The sequence below is a fragment of the Lycorma delicatula genome, chromosome 4, assembly GCF_047948215.1.
Source record: "Lycorma delicatula isolate Av1 chromosome 4, ASM4794821v1, whole genome shotgun sequence".
Classification (NCBI taxonomy): domain Eukaryota; kingdom Metazoa; phylum Arthropoda; class Insecta; order Hemiptera; family Fulgoridae; genus Lycorma; species Lycorma delicatula.
In genome coordinates this window covers 22,988,321-23,009,108 of record NC_134458.1, presented here as the reverse complement: position 1 = coordinate 23,009,108, position 20,788 = coordinate 22,988,321, and the positions used below count along the sequence as shown (strand labels likewise).

Below are 20,788 nucleotides of genomic sequence, written 5' to 3'. Positions count from 1 at the left end.
TACTAGTAGACCCAGCAATGCTTTGCTATTACTATATTTGTATGTATATATATATATATTGTCGCCGAATGGCTTCAATAGCACGGGACACTTAATAACCTTGTAGTAGATCTGAGAAGGGCTGTTGTTGTCATTGATTGGCTTCCATGGCTCGTTGTAATTAATAACCTTATGGTTGCCCTGAGAAGAACTGTTGTCAAATGGCTTTGACAGCTTGTAATTTACAACCTTATGGTGACATTGAAGAGGGCCATTTTTTGCGTTAGCTCTGAGAAGAGCTGTTGGGTCTGGAAACTGGTCTCTGGTGAAGTCGGGGAGTTGCGGCTCGCCCATTGAAATCAGACCGGGCTTCCCCTCAGCGGCAGTTGAGTCTCCACTACAGCGTGGCAGTGGTGGCCCCGCAGTATCGGATCGGCGTCGTTCATCTTTAGCCGGCGCGGCCGGCTCTCCCGGCTCCCGGTTCTCCCTTAGCGAACCCTCGCTGGGCCGGCTCCTGCTGCTGAGTCCGCCGGCCAGGGCGATTGAAGCCCGGCGAGCTGGAGCGGGAAGGTAGCGTCCGCGTCCAGCGGCTCCCTCGGCGGGCCGGCTAGGCCTGCTGCTTCGGCGGGGATGTTAGCATCCGCCGGGTTGTCCCACGTTGAGGCTGCCAGGTAACTTCTTCTGTCCTCTTCCATCTTCTTTTTTGTCTTCTCCAGGTGGTGGTCGACGATGAATTAAAAATTCACTGTCGTGCACACTCTTTTATTGGAGCCTGCGAGTGGTGGGGCCGCAGTGCCGCTATGGTGGGAGAATTGCGCGGCGGGAAGATAAAAACTAAAAAAGTAAACAAAAACTTACGACTAATATCACAGCTGAAAGTTTTATTTTTAAAAACACTTAAAACTAAATCACAACTGTAAAATATGAAATTAAAAACAAGCTTAAAACTAAAAACGTAAAATTTAACTAAAATAAAAAGAGTTTAAAAAATTCCAAGAGGGGTTTAAAGAGTCCCTACTTGGATAAGGGGAAGACTAAAAAATTAAGATAAAAAACTAATCCTAGTTAAAAACTAAAATATTAAAAAACTAAAAGTTAACAACTAATAACATAAAATACACTAAAAAAAGAATAAAACTGCTATCACAGATAAAAAACTTAAAAATAAATAAAAACAACTATGTATAAAAACAAAATAAAAATGAAAATATAACAAACTCCGAGAGGAGTGTAAAAGGCGCCTTCTCGGTTAACAAAAGAAAATATAAACACGTACCACTATTAAAAGGTATGCGAAATATTAATACATCTACGATATAAAAAGACCTGGTCCAAAACCTCCATATTATTGCCCAGGATTTGAAAAATTTTCCTGGGCAATTTAAATTTACGACGCAATGCCGCATAACAATTGCAGTCCAAAAGAATGTGGCGCACAGTCAAGCGGCAGTTGCATCTTACGCATGTTGGTGCATTTACTTTTGACATTAGACATCCGTGTGTGACTCTAGTATGGCCTAACCGCAATCGATAAAGGACTACTTTCTCTCGACGGCGTTTTCTAACAGGCGAGTCCCATGGCAACACAGTGTTTTTAATGTATCGGAGTTTATTATCCACTGTGGCAGTCCAGTCACCTTGCCACTTCGTTCGAAGAGCGTGTTTTACACAATTGTTAAAATCTCATGTAGTAACACGATTGGTGAAAGAAGATTGACTACATGCATCCCTAGCAGCAGAATCAGCGCGTTCATTGCCCACAATTCCCACATGGCTAGGGATCCAGCAGAAACTCACTTGTGTGTTCCGATGGTTCAATTCGGCGATTGCGTTATAGATTTCGTTGACCAACAGATGTCTAGAGTAAAAATCTTCCAAAGCTTGGACTGAACTAAACGAGTCGATACAAATAAAGATATGACGGTATTTTGTGTTAACGATATTTTAACGCCTTATTGACAGCGTCCAGTTCTGCAGTAAATATCCTTGTAATACTATTAGGTAGACCAAAAAGTATAGATTCTATTAAGAATAAATGCACATCCAACTGTATCATTCTGTTTCGATCCATCTGTGTATTCTATTGCGTCTGGGTTTATTCTGGAAAGGATATGGTGAAAATTTTGCTGAAAGACGATAGGTTTTAATTGTTTCTTGTACATGGTGAGATCAAAAATAAAATTTATAAGGTTGATTTTCCACGGCGGATACGAACAGGGATACGTTGGAAAAATAGGAGGTATGTCTACGTTTAAAAGCTGTAGTAACCGCCGGATACGTACACCCACAGGTACAGTGGATCGTGGATGGTTCTCATAGCTTTGTAAATTAGGATTCGCAAGAACTGTAGTAAATTTGATTAGCATGGCATTTCTCCTGGCACCACCCCATTCGGTCGCTCTAAAGCATAAGAGCGAATGTCTGTGCCACAAACGGCTACTGAGCCTCGAATCAGTGTAGCGACCACTGTCCTAACTAGCTCCTAGAGCTAAACTAATTGCGTGAGCGAACTAAGCAAGGTGCCACACATCACTTGTCCGTGTCCCACCGCTCACTTATCATATATCACTAAAATGGGTAGGCGCACCCTACCAAAATATATATGACATTCAATAAATTAAATTTATCTAGTCAAGACAGCAATTCGCTGCCACGCCTAGGTCGCTGAATGTTAGCAGGTGCCTGTCCACCAATATTACAGCGCTTGGAGATTTAATTGGCTGACGGCCAGCCATAACTCACGGGTAGCTTCCCACAGCAGCGAGGTAGAAGTCTTTCCCTTAAATAAACTACCGATGCCGGTTAAACAAAGCAACAGCATCAAGGAACACCCACACGGTCCGACAATGCGGCTCACGTCACATTGACTCGCCGCTTATGAATGGTCAATTTTCCTCTTGACCACTAAGTTCCAGGGTGGCCTGAGTTCTGCCCCTCCCCCCAAGAGCTGGGGAGTCGAACATCATATGTTCGTTCGACTGGATCTCCCCGCAGACGCACAGCTCATCAGCTGCCAGGCGGAACCGAAACAAATATTTTTTCAAGTTCGCGTGGTTGAAGAGACCCTGGGTACTCGCTGCCCTTAAAAACGAAGGAGAGGCATACCATCCCCCAAGTCCTGTATAAATCTATACAAGGACCTTCCCTTAGTCGTGATGTGCCATTCTTGCCGCCATGCATCCATCGCGAGGCTGTAAAGCCTCCTCCTCAGGCGGGAGATGGGCAACTGAACGAAATTTAGAACCGGTGCACTGTGATCACTGTTCCACTCAGGTGCAGGCCAGTCTTGAAACCGCATCCCAAATACCTCAGCCTCCATTCCTGTTCGCAACTTCCACATGGTCGCCCGAACTTTCACCACTAAATCGAATGGGAGAACTTTTCCCAATACGGTGGTAGCCTCGTAGGAGGTTGTTTTAAAAACACCAGTGTATACTATTAATGCTCTGCGGTGGGCACTCCACTCCTTAAATTGTGGAGAAGTGCTCGATTTCTGTCCAACCTATGCGCTAAACGGACGCAGCATAAGAGGCCATACTTTCGAAAAGATATCGGTACACCATGTACAAATGACGGCTCGACAGCCCGTAATCCTTCCAAGCAATTCTCCTAAGCTTGTGCATCACAGAGACGGCGTCTGCCGCTACTTGCCTAATGTGGTTGTTAAACAGCAACTTCTCATCAAACAAAACGTCTAGGTACATATGAACCCTTACTCGGCTGATTACACAGCCTTTATACTTAATGTGGGGGTTACGACTGTACGATAATTTTTCTGTACCCTTGAGAAGCATAAACTTCATCTTGGACACAGAAATCTTTAAATTTTGCATGTCCATCCAGCTCTCTGCGGTCAACAAAGCCGCCTGCACCCGGTCTTCTAGCTGTGGTCGTGAATTACCACGAACCAACAGGAGACAGTCACCGGCGAAGCCTGCGCCGCGACCCCTTCTGGGAATGTCAGTCTCAGAAATCCGTCAAATAGCAGGGGGCCGAGAACGGAACCTTGCGGGCTTCCCCTGGTGACGGACTTTTCCACAACCAGTTGCGGATCTCTAAACAGAGCCGTACGGTTAGACAAATAGTTACGCACTACGGCTTGCAGGGCTACGGGAACATTGCGGCGTTCCAACTCATAGAGGACAGAACTCTAACACAAGGAAGGAAATACTGCCTCTACGTCAATAAAAATTTCCAAAACATATTTACTTATTTAAGAACTGTGGTGAAAGCCGATTGATTCGGTTGCCCTTTAAGACGGCAAATTAAGATGCTGAAAGTTGGTCACGTCTATCCCAAAGTGATTGTTCACCGCACTCAACAAGTATGCTAGTGACAGGGCTTGATCTAAAAGCCCCTGTAGCAAGATGAAGAGAAGCGTGATGTACAGCATCTAACATTTTCAGCGCGGTATTACGCGCTGAAGAGTAGGCGGTACAACCGTAATCTAAACGGGAACGAACTAAGGAATAATAAAATCGCAACATACATAACCTATCGGCTCCCCAATTGGTGTTGCTAAGAACTCGTAGCATATCTAGCAGTTTGGAACATTTACTTTTTAGTTCTTTTATGTGTTTGATCCACGTAAGACGGTTATCAAAAATCAAACCTAAAAACTTAGATGGGTCCCGCAAACGAGAAAAGACTACACATTTTGTTTTCTCAGGTGAAAATGTGAAGCCGGTCACCTTGGACCAAGCTTCAAGGCGAGATATTGTGTTCTGTAGTAGTCTCCCTGCTGTGTCTGTTGAACGGGACGTAATATATACGGCAAAATTATCAGCAAACAACGAACATGGAACAGGAGGGTGCACACAATCAGTAATACTGTTGATGGCTACAGCGAACAAGGTGACACTTAATACACTTCCTTGAGGGACTCCATTCTCTAAACTGACCCTACCCGATAGAGAATCTCCAACACGAACACGGAAAGTTCGGTCATTTAAAAACTTGTGATAAAAGCCAGCGTGTTGCTTTTTACTCTCCATTCTTTGAGGGTATTTAGGACACCACGTCGCCAGGCCGTGTCGAACGCCATCGTGATGTCAAAGAAGATAGCGACGAGGCGCTGGCGTAGCAGGAAAGCGTTCTGGGCTGTTTCCAATGACAAAATGGTCAATGGATGATCATCCTTGTCGAAAACCACACTTCTCTGAAAATAAAAGGCCATTTGTCTCTAAGTACCATGTGAGCCTCCGGTTCAACATTCTTTCCATTATTTTGCATAAGACGTTTGTCAAGGTGATAGGGCGGTAGCTTGAGGGGCTTTCTATGTCTTTACTTAAGCACTGATATGACAATGGCTTTTGACCAGACCGAAGGGAAAGCTTGTGAGGAGAATAAACCATTATTAATTCACAATAGGTGTTGTAGCGCTGAATTTGGAAGGTGCGATATCATAATGAGACGAATGTTGTCAGGTGCGGGGGAGGTCATGTGAGTTTTTAAGTGCGTGTGACAACTCGTTAAATAAAAATGGAGCTTTTAATTCACCGATGGAATCACTAACGTTTAACGGTAGTACTTCCGTCTTTGTTTTGTACCTTTGAAATTCGTTACTGTATGATGAGGTGAAAGATACCGAACGGTGCAGAAGGTGATGTAAGGAGTTCTTCATGAATAAATCTGAGAATGGATTGTTTTGGTGATCCACAAATTGTACGGATCTTCTTCCACACAGCAGACGTGGGAGTAGTGCGTGAGATGGTGTCCACGTATTTCCTTCATGACCTCCTCCTAGCGTCCAAGAATACTCGGACTACATACTGCTCTAGCCTTATGGTGTAAATCTAAGTGTTTATTTGTAGGCCTGCAGGTAAATTTGCGCAGTGCCTGTCGTCGATTGCTAATAGCATTTCGGCAATCATTATTCCACCAAGGAACAGAAAGACGTCTTGTGTTTTGCGATGTTTGTGGGATATATCTATTAGCAGAAGTATCAGAGACGTAAGCTTGTCAAGGGCGTCTGCACCATCGTCATACTGTGATGGGAAGGATTTATGGTAACCGTTCCAATCTGCCTTTGAACAATCCATATCCGTGGCCTTTTATTCGCCTTGCGGTCGACACCAGTGGTTATAATAATTGGCCTGTGTGCTCACTGCCGTGAAGGTCGTCACAAGCAAACCAATTAAGACGAGAGAGTAAATTCGGTAAACATAAGGAGAGGTTGATGTTTGACAGTGTACCAGAAGATGAAGACATAAATGTGTATGATCCATCATTCAGAAGACAAAGTCTTCTGTCCAAGTCTTGTCTGACTCTGTTTATCATATTTCCTCGAGCGGAGCAGAAATATGAGCCCTAGGAAATATGGTGGGCGTTGAAGTCTGCTACCACTAACGACATCAATGATGGAATTTGCTTGAGAGATTTGATATTTCTAGAACATTGAACTCAGATTTCAGTGAGAGATACAAATTGCAGATATGTAATTTAAACCGGAATGAGATTTTTACAGCAACAGTAGGAATGAGGGTAACTAGTGGTAGTCTTGTAGCCGACACCTCATTCTGCATGAAAATAGCAACACCACCACTCTAGTATCTACAAGACAATCGTAACTCTCACATGTATAGCCTCTGAGTGTTACCGCATCTTGCTGTAATAGATGTGTTTCTTGGAAGTACATTATTAATGTTTCATGTGCACGCATCAGCACTCTAACATCTTCAATGTGGGACTGAAGACCTCTAACGTTCCACTGAATAATGCTCATAAAAATAGTTAGATACAAAAATACAGATAAATATATATGAAAAATTTAGTTCTAAGTGATTCAGTTTTTCTTTTTCAAATTTTTGGTTTAAAAACCTCTGATGCCCTAGGGTCGGGCGGTTCCTCTACCATATCCTCCAGTAGATGTGATGTTGGAGGGGAGATTTAGAGAAATGGGATATTGCAGACATCCCAGAGGAGGTGATTGTGTGGGCTGCCTTTAGAAGGAGCTTATTGGGTGGCTTACCACCAGCTGCGTTTACTCCTGTCACAAAGGGACAGGAACTTTCTAGAGGATCCCACTAATGTTAGCTTCACTAGCTGCAACTACCAACTTCTTACACATCTCTGTTAAGTCAGAGATAGTTGCAGTAAGTGAAGTAACCTGATCAGATAACCTGAACAAGCTTTTTCAGTTCACTGCAGGATCCGCACTGTTGGTTGTTTGCATTTATAGGGGCTTTAATTGATGTCGCAGTAGCAAAAGAGATGTCTGATTTAATGAGGTTTCAAGAGTTAACTGTCTTTTAATATTCTCTTTGGTTGGCTGGGAAAGAAAGCTTTTGCTCGGTATAGATTTTTAGCATTGCCTTCTGTTCCATAAAAGTTGGGCAATCTTAAGATTGAGCTGAATGTGTTCCATAAAAGTTAGCAAATTTTTCTTTTCCCTGGTAGTTGGTGTCATGACCTTCTTTTGCACATGAGCGCAAATTGCAGATTTTGAACAAGAAGTTGCGGTATGACCGTACACTTGGCATTGAAAGCATCATCGTGGGTTGGGGATGAAAGGTTGCACTCGAACCGACAGGTAACCCACTTTTACCTTCTCTGGTGGTACCGGAAGACTAAAAGTTAATATAAGGAAAGGTGTAGGTTCTTCCACTCTTCCACTCTTTATTCTTTTCACCTCCACAACTTCTTGGTTGCAAAGTTCATCAGCAATTTCATTCGCATCCATCTCCAGAAGGTCACGGCAAAAAATTATCCCCAGCTGGTATTTGTTGAGATGTAACAGGGAACGCTCTGCTCATCATTAAATCTTTCTATCAGAATCGTTCTGTCTCATAGTTTTCTGATGTTCTTCAGAGAACCAATGAAACCGGTGACACATTTGTGTCACCGGTCCAATCAGGAAAGGTGAGACCTTTTGAAGGGAGCCACCCTCCTGATTATTCCGAACAACAACAAAATGAATATTCTTATATTTTAGATTAGAATTCAGTATATTCTCTTCTGCAGTAATATTATCTTCGTCAGAAGAGCTGACCGAGGCATTTTCACTAGACTAAAATTGGTGATTTTTTAAGATGGACTACCAAATCTTTTCATAGAATTTATTTTTGGAACTGAAATTTTGGTCCCACTAATACCTACGATATAATGGACCACCCCAGCAGAGCGTCCGCGTACTGGAGCTAGAGCAAAATACAAGTAGGTTTGCCCCGGTGCTCAGAGACATTATTTGAGACTCATTACATAGAGCCATTCACCCGTCAGCACAATAGTTTCCACCTTGAGTTATGGTTGTGCTTCAAAAGGTGTCACAACATCACCGAGTGTATGTGTAAAAAGAAATAATGTAGAATTTTGTAATGTAGTTGTGTAAGGGTATATGTTGTTAATTGTGTAGTGTTATTGGTGTACTGTATGTGTATAGTGTAAAGTGTTCTGTAGCTCAGTGTGTAGTGGGAAGAAAAGCTGCAGTGACTAGGGTCTTGGTGATGACAACCCCCAAAGTCATAAAGAATAAGATTCCTGTCGGGGAACCAAGGTTATGTTTAATAAACCGGTTCCTATAGATCATCAAATTTAAAAACATTGAATGCACCCTCAGTGCATGCTTTTGGCATTTATTAGTGGTTAATGATGCTCCAGAAACATAAAAAAGAAGAGTGAAATAAAAATAAGACAGACAGTTTTAATAGGAAAAAATCATTTAAGCAATAGAAATTGTTAACAAGTAATAAAATCAAATTACAAATGAAGAAATAATGTAAAGGCATCTCTTAAATAGTCATCTGATTAATTCACACCTGAAAATTGATGAATAAATCAAAACAGTACCAATAAAGTTACCTTTATAGGTACTGTTTTGATTTCCTAAAAGAATGCAGAAAATCGTAATAGAAGTTATTTGATTCAGTTTCTGAGAGTTTTGGCTTTGACACATTGAAACTAATTGTAAATTGAATAAAATAGTACAATCAGATTTTTTTTTGTCTTCAGTCATTTGACTGGTTTGATGCAGCTCTCCAAGATTCCCTATCTAGTGCTAGTTGTTTCATTTCAGTATACCCCCTACATCCTACTTCCCTAACAATTTGTTTTACATATTCCAAACGTTGCCTGGCTGCATTTTTTTTTCTTCTAACTGCCCCTACAATATTAAAGCAACTATTCCAGAATGCCTTAACATTTGGCCTACATGTCTGTCTCTTCTTTTAACTATATTTTTCCAAATGCTTCTTTCTTCAATTTGTCACAACACCTCTTCATTTGTCACTTTATCCAGCCATCTGATTTTTAAGATTCTCCTGTAGCACCAGATTACAAAAGCTTCTAATCTTTTCTTCTCTGGTACTCCGATCATCCAAGTTTCACTTCCATATAAAGCTACACTCCAAACATATGCTTTCAAAAATCTTTTCCTGATGTTTAAATTAACTTTTAATGTGAACAAATTATGTTTCTGACTATAGGCTCGTTTCGCCTGTGCTAGTTGGCATTTTATATCGCTCTTGCATCGTCCATCTTTTGTAATTGTTTTTTGTCCAAATAATAAAATTCGTCTACTTTCATAATCTTTTCTCTTGCTATTTTTACATGCAGTGGTCCATCTTTGTTATTTCTACTACATTTCATTACTTTCGTTTTGTTCTTGTTTATTTTCATGCAGTAGTTGTTGCATAGGACTTCATCCATGCCATTCATTGTTTCTTCTAAATCTTTTTTACTCTCTGCTGGAATTACTATATCATCAGCAAATCATAGCATCTTTATCTTTTCACCTTGTACTGTTACTCTGGATCTAGATTGTTCTTTAACAATCAACCGCTAGTTCTATGTAAAGATTAAAAAGTAACGGGGATAGGGAACATCCTTGTTGGACTCCCTTTTTTATTACGGCTTCTTTCTTATATTCTTCAATTATTAATGTTGCTGTTTGAGTCCTGTAAATGTTAGCAATTGTTCTTCTATCTCTGTACTTGAACCCCAATTTTTTTAAAATGCTGAACATTTCATTCCAGTCTATGTTATCGAATGCCTTTTCTAGGTCTATAAATGCCAAGTATGTTGGTTTGTTTTTCTTTAATCTTCCTGTTAATCTGAGCCCTAAAATTGCTTCCCTTGTCCCTATACTTTTCCTGAAACCAAATTGCTCTTCTCGTAACACTTCTTCCACTCTTCTCTCAATTCTTCTGTATAGAATTCTAGTTAAATTTTTTTATGCATGACTAGTTAAGCTAATTGTTCTGGATTCTTCACATTTATCTGCTCCTGCTTTTTCCTTTGGTATCATGTCTATAACACTCTTTTTGAAGTCAGACGGAACTTCCCCTTTTTCATAAATATTACTCACCAGTTTGTATAATCTATCAATCGCTTTCTCACCTGCACTGCGCAATAATTCTACTGGTATTCCATTTATTCCAGGAGCCTTTCTGTCATTCAAATCTTTTAATGTTTTAATTCAGATCTCAGTATTGTTTCTCCCCTTTCAAACTCTTGAACTTCCTCTTCTTCCTCTATTACACCATTTTCTAATTCATTTCCTCCGTATAACTCCTCAATATATTCCACCCACCTATCGACTTTTCCTTTCATACTATAAATTGGCGTTCCATCTTTGTTTAACACATTATTAGATTTTAATTTATGTACCCTAAAATTTTCCTTACTTTCCTAACTTGCAATGTCCTCCTCAAAAATCTTCTTTACCTTCTCCTTAACAAGCTTCTCTAAATTCCACTGTTTCATCTGACACCTTTTTTTCAGGATTTTAAACCCCAATCTACATTTCATTATCACTACATTATGGCACTATTAATGTCTTCTCCAAAGTAAGCTTTGCAGTCGATGAGTTGATTTCTAAATCTTTGCTTAACCATGATATAATCTATCTAATACCTTGCAGTATCATCTGGCTTTTTCCATTTGTATATTCTTCTGTTATGATTTTTAAACTGGGTGTTGGCAATTACTAAATTATACTTCGTGCAAATCTCTATAAGTCGGTACCCCCTTTCTTTCCTTTTGCCAAGCCCGTGTTCACCCACTATATTTCCTTCCTTGCCTTTTCCAATGCTTGCAATCCAATCTCCAACTATTATTAAATTTTCTTCCCCTTTTATGTGTTTAATTGCTTCGTCAATTTCTTCATATACACACTCTACCTCATCATCATCACGGGTGCTTGTAGGTATATAGATGTTAACAATCGCTGTCGGTTTAGGTTTTGATTTTATCCTTATTACAATGATTCTATCGCTATGCATTTTGAAATACTCTACTCTCTTCCCTATTATCTTGTTCATTATGAAACGTACTCCGGCCTGCCCATTATTTGAAGCTGAGTTAATTATTATTATGAGCTGAGTTAATTATTTGAAGCTGAGTTATTTGAAGCTAAACTCACCCGACCAAAAGTCGTTTTCCTCTTCCCACTAAACCTCGCTAATTCCTACATCTACATTTATCCTATCCATTTCCCTCTTTAAATTTTCTAACTTACCAACCTTTCTTAGACTTCTAACTTTCCACGCTCCGACTCATAGAATCTAATTTTTTAATTTTCTGGTGACCTCTTCTTTGGTAGTCCCCACCTCCGGGTGGGGACTACCAATCCAAACGGTGTACTAGTTTACCTCTGAAATAATTTACCAAGGAAGGCGCCTCCATCTTTGTTATATGAAAATGCAGGAGCTACATTTTCTTAGAAAAAATTAGTTTGCTATTGCTTTCAGATGCGCAGTACTCAGAGGATTGAGTGATGTTGATATGGCTGTTTAAGTCATCCTAACATACGCCCTTAACAACTACTGAAAGAGCTTCTGCCCTCTTTCAGGAATCATTCCTTAGTCTGGCTCTCAACAGATACCTCTCCAATATGGTTGCACCTTCGGTCCAGCTACTCTGTGTCACTGAGCACTGAAACCCCCTCACCATCAGCAAGGTCTCATGATTCACGAGACCTTGCCAATGGTGATATATACCTATATACCTGTATATATATATATATATATATATAAAACAACATGTTATTAGTAATGAATAATCAACATCAAGCAAAAACTACTGAAAATAAATTGATGAAAATTTGTGTTCACGTTCTTCTTATGGTGTAAGTGCACACCATGACAGGTTGTTTTGAAGTTCTGAATTTAAAGAGTTAAAATGGAGTAACAATGAAATTTACTATTTCTTGAATTTCTCAGTAAGAAATGTAAATATCAGTTTGATTTCTGGAGTGTGTAATCTTCATGTGAATAACTAGAAACTAATTTGACCTTGAAAGGCGTGAAGAAATGTAAACAAATTTTTAATAATGGTTTCAATATTCCCCATTTCCACCTATAATAAATGAGATAGATATTCACTCGATTTGGGCTTGCAAATATTTTTCAGATAAATATCTAAAAACCATTTTTAGGTTTTTTGAATTTTAATATATTTTAAGGGATAAAAACATAAATTGTTCTTTACATTTTTTGTTACCACTGTTGAATCAATCTTTATAAGATTTGGTAATATTGTGATGGTAATTTATGTTTATAATTCTGATTATATATTTTTTGCGAGTGAAGCCTTGATGGTAAATCTATAAACTAATAAGTGGATCCTGTACTGTCCAAACTGTTACTCTGAAGAAATTACAATACACTGATAGTTTTCATAAATTAAACAGGTTTTAATTTTTATTTATTACTATTCTCACAAGCATAAATTTAATAAACACAGGGTTCCAAGGGGCAGAGGGCCTTGTTAGATGCGAAGGGTAAGAAAAGCAAGCCCAGACTGCGACTGGAAACACAAGTAACCATGTAGCACAGGGGAATCTGTAATGGGGTTGCTAGTTTATATATATTAAAACCTACACTGTGATTAAAATTGTAAATATTAAACTAAGCATTTGTTTCTTAAAACAACTGTCTAGATTGTTTTGCTTCAGTGGGAGTTAGCTCACCAATAATTTCTTGACAAGCTACACTTTGTATCACCTAAGAATCCACTTTCACCTTTCTGACTTTTTCACAACCAGGAAAGTTTTGGATGTAATTATCATAAAATTTGATGATATATGATAAAGATTCCTGAAAATCTTCCAGTTACTTTTGACTGAAAAGAGAATGATACAGATGAAGTTTCATCTCATATCATTCAATACCTAAAAATTCTGGAGCAAGTTGTGATCACTGCCACTCAAACCATCATCTAGAGGTTCCTTGAGCAGAAACTCATATTATATACTTATATTAGTCAGTTCTAATATTATTATCTTTGAGATTCCTACAATTGATATACATTACATGGTTCAGTACAGTACAATAATGTATTTAGTTTTGGTATTCAGAGTAACAATAAGTCAAGGAACTGTAAACAAGGTTAACAATGCAAATGAAAATACATTAAAATAAAAGATTTCTCTTTTCAAATGTTTGAATTGGTTGGAGAAATTTGTAGTGGAAATTACCTCTTACTCGCACACCAGTCAAACGGCGACTGTCCTGAAACACAACAACTCGCACACAGCATGCAGCGCGCATGCGTGCAACAAACATCAAAGTAATCCTAAACAACAAATAAAATTCTCTTGAGTGCTGAATTGGAAGTTAGCTTCAACAGGACTGGGTCTTGTCTTCAGGCCACCTCTGGATGATCTATAAAACAGTTTTTGAAAGTAATGTCCTACACATCTGTAGTATGGACTGTAGATTAGAATTAAATAGAGCCCTTATTCTAAATTTACAGACACGTCTAGCATAGAGCCCTGAAAGTAAATACTTCTGTCTTAAAAAAATGTTCCTATGAAACTATCATTGTACTGGGAAAGGCTCTTCCGATAAATTATTCTGAAGATACATCCTCATATACTGAAATAATAAAGGGGCAGAGCTACTTGGTGAGCATTTCACAGCTGATGAAATAACAATGAAGTGGTATAAGAGAATTTTTAGGTATAAGAGAATTAATTATAGGTACACTGCCATACAATACTTGAAGAAGAGAATTCAAGCCCTCGCTTTGGAAGCATGGCAGAACAAGTGAATTACTTCACCTAATGGAAGGTCATGTGTGAATTCATACTAAACTTGAAAGGATGGTATTTCTGAAGCTCTCTCTAACTCTTCAAAATTTTGCCAATATTTAAAGGTTGGTTTGTGGCTGATGAATCTTGTGCCTGTAAAGGCAGGATCCAGTCAAGTCATCGTTTGATGTTTAACTCATCTAGTCATTGTAAGACTACATACCTTGGAAATTTAAGGTAAATAGGAAAGTAGCTTTCTCTTTAGTAATGAGGTATTATGGTATAAGCCTCATTTTGAAACACCAAGAGATTTTTTTTACGACATTGCAGAGTTAGACCATCAATGTTATATTGAAGAATGCCTCTGTTTTCTTTGAAGGTATATTTAATCCTGATAATAGGATTGAATATACCTGAATTAGGTACATTTTTTGGGTAGGTTCTAAGTCTTTATAAAGACATTTAATACCAAAATGATCATTTACCTTAAGTTATAGTTTGTATTTGCAGCACAACTAAGCCACCTACGTAAAAAAGAAAATTTGTTTGAGTTATTCTTAAGTTACTTTCAGGTTTTAAATTATTGGAGTGTGTGGGTGACAAACACAATTTGACTAGAGCCTGATCAGTCTACTACCAGTAATACTTTTATTTTAAACTATATTTTAGCTTTTTATTGTTATTAATTGATCACTACTAATTTAATATTAGTAGGAGTTCATAGGAACAGACACCAGGTGTTTAATTTAAGATGACCTAAATTAGGCGAGGTGGCAGGATGCATGCCAGTAAACCCAGTTTGCCTAATTGATATACAAAAAAACCCTAGATTCAAATTTCAATTTTTTTGGTTTTTTTTATAATCAGTCACAATTTTCTCATTTCTATACTAGCATTTGCCTACAAACTTAGGTAGAATAAAACCACTTAAGAAAAAATATTTTAAAAAATGGAAGTGCTTCTTGCAAAGTGGCAAAATCGAAATGTTTGACTGGTTTGAAACATATGCTAGAAAGTGTAATATTGGAAAGAACAAAGGTAACATAGCCTATTCAAAGTACTAAATAATCTGAAAAAAAAAATAGAATATCAAAGTCCATAAGAGCAACTCAGAAAGATGATATTGCTGATATGAGAAACCTGCCTGATACTTTATTTATATATATAAAAAATTATACCAATTCTGTCTGTAACTGAACTTTACAGGACCCATATCCACACCTTCAAGGTTTTAAAAAAAAAAATTTTAAATGCCCCATTTGACAACATTGTTATGTATATATATTAAATTATCTCCTATATGTGTGTCGTCACCTAGCGGTCGCATTACTTAACATCTAAAATCCAAATTTTAAAGGTCGATATTCAGGGCTATGAGATGTATATAAATCAAAATAAGTTTTAATTAATTTGATTATATTCATGGCTAAAAATATGAAAAATAAATTTAAATAATCTGTAAATCAATTGACAACGGACTGCTTCTAGCGGGAGCCTTGTGCAGCTGCCCGGCGCAACACCATTGGTTCATTGGAATCTGAAGCCACCGAAACTTTGCAATGGCACTCGACTATATATTAAAAAATATCGTATAAGCAACGTTTCTTACTGGAGAAAATATAGAAGATGTTTTCATACCAAAGTTTCCAATAATTTCAACCGATTTTCCATTTCAGTTTAAACGTTTGCAATTTCCTTTAATAATATCTAACATAATGACCATCAGAAAATCACAAGGACAATCCCTAAACAACGCTGCATTACTGTTGGGAAGTAGTTGTTTTGATCATGGTTTTGTTTGTGGTGTTCTCAAGAATCAATTCTGCAAGAAATTCTTTCATTCATCCTGAGATTCGCCAAACAAACAACATAATTAACTTCGTGGGATAATATTTTTTTATTCTTTTCTACTTTAATGTACTGTAATATATTACATATTAACAATAATATATTAACTTATATATAATACTTATATATAAACTTATAAATATATATTAAATTATAATAATAATATATATAATAATATATATATATTTTTTTTTTTTTTTGATTTTACTATATTTTTATTGTTCGGCGATATTATCCAACATCCACGTGTAACTTTTAATTAATTTGATTATATTGGTGGTTGTTTAAAAATCTTACAGAAGTTGTCGTTTAAAATTTTACTTCAATAAGTAAATCATTTACTCCACTAAAAGACTACTCCCGGGACGGCAAAGACGGCACAGTCGACTTTAACAATAAAAATATAAGCCTATCCCTCCCCGAAGGGCTAGCCGGCCCCGGTGGCTAGTACTTCATAAAACTATCTATTCTTTAATCTACATTAAGATATTTTTTTTATTTTCAGATCGGAATACCATACCCAAATGTAAAGAGCACTGAAATAAGACTGAAACGAGCATATAACGATAGAATTGGCTCACTTGATGGAAATGAGTGGTACAAAATTCAGGGATTCAGGTATAATGACAAGAATTTTTCTATATTTTTTAATTTCTTAAATGTTTTATAATTAACATTTTCTTATTTATGTAATATTTAATAGGTGCATGACCATTTATTTGTTTACTTTTGCTTACTTTCTGTGAATATGTTTTGTCTTCCGAGAGTATTTGCTTTTTTTTAGTTATTAAAATGAATAGTTAAACTCTTTTCTCACCTATCCATGCATTTATATTCATGAATGTATAATTTTTACTAAAAACAATAATCATTTATTATTTAAAAAAAACAAAAAAAAAACAGAATCCACTTCTATCAAACCAGATAACAGTACTGTTTTCGTGAAACTCAACATTATACTTCAGCTTACGAGAAAGTGCTTTATTATATAAATGCTTTATTATTATATAAACTACCCTGACCAGCTAGCCTGGGGCTCTGCCCCCTGGATCCTCAACGCGTTTGTAATTTCGTGTTTGTGAGAATATAAAGTACTTTAAAGAAAAAAAAATTAATTTGTAGAGGATATTTTTCTGAACATTTAGGTGTTTTTATATTTAAAATAGGCGTAAGGAGTGAGTAGATATAGAATTTAACAGTTTTTAATAGAAATATAATGTTTAATGCTAGCCGCATTGATTACAGGGAGTTGGCTTACTGACGCCGTCTTGTTCGAGGTTGTGTAAATTGCTAGTGCAGCTGCTGCTATTGGCGCAGAGCGGACCGTGTGATGCGCCGAATGGCTGCACATAAACACCTCTCCCGCTAAATAAAAAATATTTTTTTATTGCTAAATATTAACTAATTCTTTCTTTTATTAATGAAATTAAATAATAATAATTACAATAAAAAATTTATATAAAATATAAATTAAAATAATCTACGCTTAGAAATTAAATAATCTGTAAATTAATTGACAACGGGCTGCTTCTAGCAGGAGAGAGTCATGGATGAAGCCGTGTGCAGCCACCCGGCGCGACACCATTGATCCTCTCTGCTCCAGTACCAGCTTAAATAAAAATGTGAGCACATATGACAAACAAACAAACCCTTGCACCATCATCTTTTATAGAGAATGATATGTTCTTAAATAATTTTCATTAATATCTTCCGAATTATGTTTTTTCTTTTTTAGTTAGTGTATTTTATTCGTTTAGTATCTTCACATACTTACTATAACTTTTTATTTTAATTAAAGTAATTTCAATATTATTTCACATGTTTATGTTTTAAATAATTAATATGGATTTATATGGAATTTAACCAGCTTTATTATTTATTTTATATTTAATTCTGTATTTTGTGATCCTGCTCTGATCAAGCTTTTATCACAGTTTCGCTTTATCTAACCAGGCAAATGCTGGGGCAGTTAATTTTTTTATCTGTGAAGTAGCAACCTACCTATGTCTAATCTCATTTATATAATGTACTATTATGTACTGATCTGAATAAAAGATTTATTTTATTTTTAATTGCATGCTTTAAAATAATAAAAAGATTGTAAACTATTTGTTTTCAAATTAATGTAAGTTGTTCTTCCAATGGCCTTGGAAAAAAAACACTGCAAAACATACAGTTACATAAACCACAATTTCAGAAAAATTATGTTTGTGAAATTGTTTATGTTCTTCTTTCAAAGCAATTGAAGAACAGATTTTATTAATTTGAAAATGAGTTTTCTTACATTATTTTGTAATTTTAAAATGTCATAATATTTTTTCTTGGTCAGTGAAATTAGGTGCATGCTGCTACCGTTCACAAGGGACAAATGACCTTAGCAGTTATTAATACTTAAAATAAATAGATTAGCAGGAAGTCTGTAAATATTTAAGTTATTTTACTTTATTACATGACCACAAATGAAAATGCACAATGAAGAAATCATATATTGTCGCCGAATGGCTTCGATGACATGTGGCACTTTATAACCTTGTGGCAGCTCTGAAAAGAGCTGTTGGGTCCGTAAGCTGGTCACCGACGTTATTTTTGAGGTAGACGCATTGGCATCATGCCACGATTATATTGCTATCGTTTGTGATTCGATTTGGCGCTCCCACTGGCGGGGGTGGCCGCGCTGCCGGGGTATCGTAGTCCGCGCGACCGGGGGCGTGGCTTCGTTCCGCCAGTGGCGGTCCCTGATTGTGACTTGGTAATGCCGCGCGAGACTCAATCTGTTGGGACCGGGTGGGAATGCGGGGTTTGTCCCCGGCTCGTGGACGGACCGAAATGAGGTTACGTTCCCTTTGCTAGGTGACCTAATTTGGTTGACTTATTGGATGTAGATCTGAATAACTATGTTGCGTAAAACATAATTTTGATTGGTATGAATGTAGAGTGCTACATTCAATTGACTTTTGATTTGACTTACAACTCGTTCGTTTTCTGAGGCATTCGCAGTCACGAATGGTGTTGTCAAATTTAGACTAGGCGCGGTGTCCACGCTTCCGCGGTCTCGGTTAGTTTTTTTGAGGGAATCATGTTAAGTTGGATGTGAAGATGTCCGTTTGAGTCCTACGTGAAGGTAAAATTTGATTTGTATTTTACTGATGCAAATGTCTGCAGAGGCATTTACATCGGTGACATTATGACCGAGGCCTGGCTGATGATTGTGAGATGAAATCAGTTAAAGGGTCTAAAGACGACCTCCGGTAAAGCCCCTCAGGGCTCGGAATGGAGGGGGTGGTGTGGTGACCGGTAACCTCAAAAGGTGGGTGTCTTCCCCTACGGGGTTGGGATGGTCTCCAGCGAAGTCGACTTGGCTGTAGTCGGAGAGTTGCGGCTCGTCCTTTGAAATCAGACCGGGCTTCCTCTCAGCGCCAGCTGGGTCCCCACTACAGCGTGGCAGTGGTGGCTCCCAGAGTCCCGCAGTGTCGGGTCAGCGTCTTCGTCTTTTGCCGGCGTGGCCGAGGCGGTTCTCCCTGAGCGATCCCTCGCTGGGCCGGCTCCTGCTGCTGAGTCAGCTAGCCAGGGCGATTGAAGCCCGGTGACCTGGAGCGGGAAGGTAGCGTCCGCGTCCATCGGCGGGCCAGCCAGGCCTGCTGCTCCGGCGGAGATTTTGGCATCCGCCGGGAAGTCCCACGTTGAGGCGGCCAGGGAACTTCTGTCCTCTTCCATCTTCTTGGTCTTCTTCAGGTGGTGGTCGACGATGAATTAAAAATTTACTCACGTGCACGCTCTTTTACTGGAGGCTGAGATTGGTGGGGCCGCAGCGCCGCTATGGTGGTAGATCTGCGCGGTTAGCTACATAGCGAGAATGATGCTTGTGCAAGAGCGTACGTATACTGTACTCGCGCTGATATCTGAGCTGCTTCCGTTGCCGTCTGCCGATATTAAGCATATATGAGGTAATAATATCTTTTTTTTTTCAGAACCCTAAATCAAGCATTAGGAAGAGTCATCAGACATAAAAATGATTGGGGAATAATCTTATTAGTTGATGATAGATATAAGTATAATGAAAATAAAAAACGTCTATCAAAATGGATAATAAATAATGTAAGTATTTATTTATAAGTCATTACTGAACCATTTAATCTAATTTTACCATCATCTTAAAAGTAAAAATATCCTGTATCAAAATTTCCTTAAATCTAGATTATTATAAAGCAAATTTTTATAATAGAATTAATGATTGTTTATAACTCCTAAACTTATAAATTGAATTCGTTAAGATTTCTTGCATTACTTAAAAAAAATTGTAAGTAATTTATTAACAAACCTAAATAAAGTACATAATAGTGTTCCTCTGGAACTGAAAACAGTCAGAGAAACAGTTTTAAATGAATTTTCCTACTAAAGAGTGAGATTGTATTGAAGAAAGCAAAAAAGGTTTTCATTTAATTTTATTAAATTTAAATAGTAAGGAATAACTTTAAATCAGTTAAAGTATAACCAAGCTGTAGTCTACTGGTAGATTAAAAAAAAAATCTTATTTTTCCATAATTAGGGAATAAGTATGAAAAGAATGAAATAGCCAATCAGTTGACTGGATTGATACTTTAATATAATTATCTATTAGTTTCTTATGCACACTAATCTTTTAACAACATAACTGTTACATCCTATATCCTCAGTTATCTGATTTATAAATTCTCATCTTTGCCTTCTTTTACACCTTTTATCTTCTGCATATCCCTCTATTAGCTATTTAACTAAACCTAGATGTCTTAATGTATAACTTACTGAACCACTTTTATCAGTTTTTATTTTATAAAACCTCAAACTGCAGTGTGTGTATATATATATATATATATATATATATATATATATACGTATTAATTTATTAAAATTAATTATTTTTTTTATTGTATTTGTTCATATCTTCCTCTGTACTAATTAATCAAGGACAAAAGTAAAATCTAGCTTTCCACCAGATGCTTCTTACCTTATCTT

The 20,788-nt window shown here is 37.5% G+C and overlaps 1 protein-coding gene across 7 annotated transcripts in view; it reads left to right on the top strand.

The window, feature by feature from the left end:
• LOC142323195 (Fanconi anemia group J protein-like) overlaps positions 1-20,788 on the top strand; it is a 428,180-nt gene that overhangs the window by 381,842 nt on the left and 25,550 nt on the right. For all 7 annotated transcript variants that reach the window (XM_075362519.1, XM_075362514.1, XM_075362517.1 and 4 more), the window contains 2 exons: positions 16,302-16,414; positions 19,765-19,891. In XM_075362519.1, coding sequence (XP_075218634.1) covers positions 16,302-16,414; positions 19,765-19,891 — 240 coding nt within the window. The remainder of the gene's footprint in view (positions 1-16,301; positions 16,415-19,764; positions 19,892-20,788) is intronic.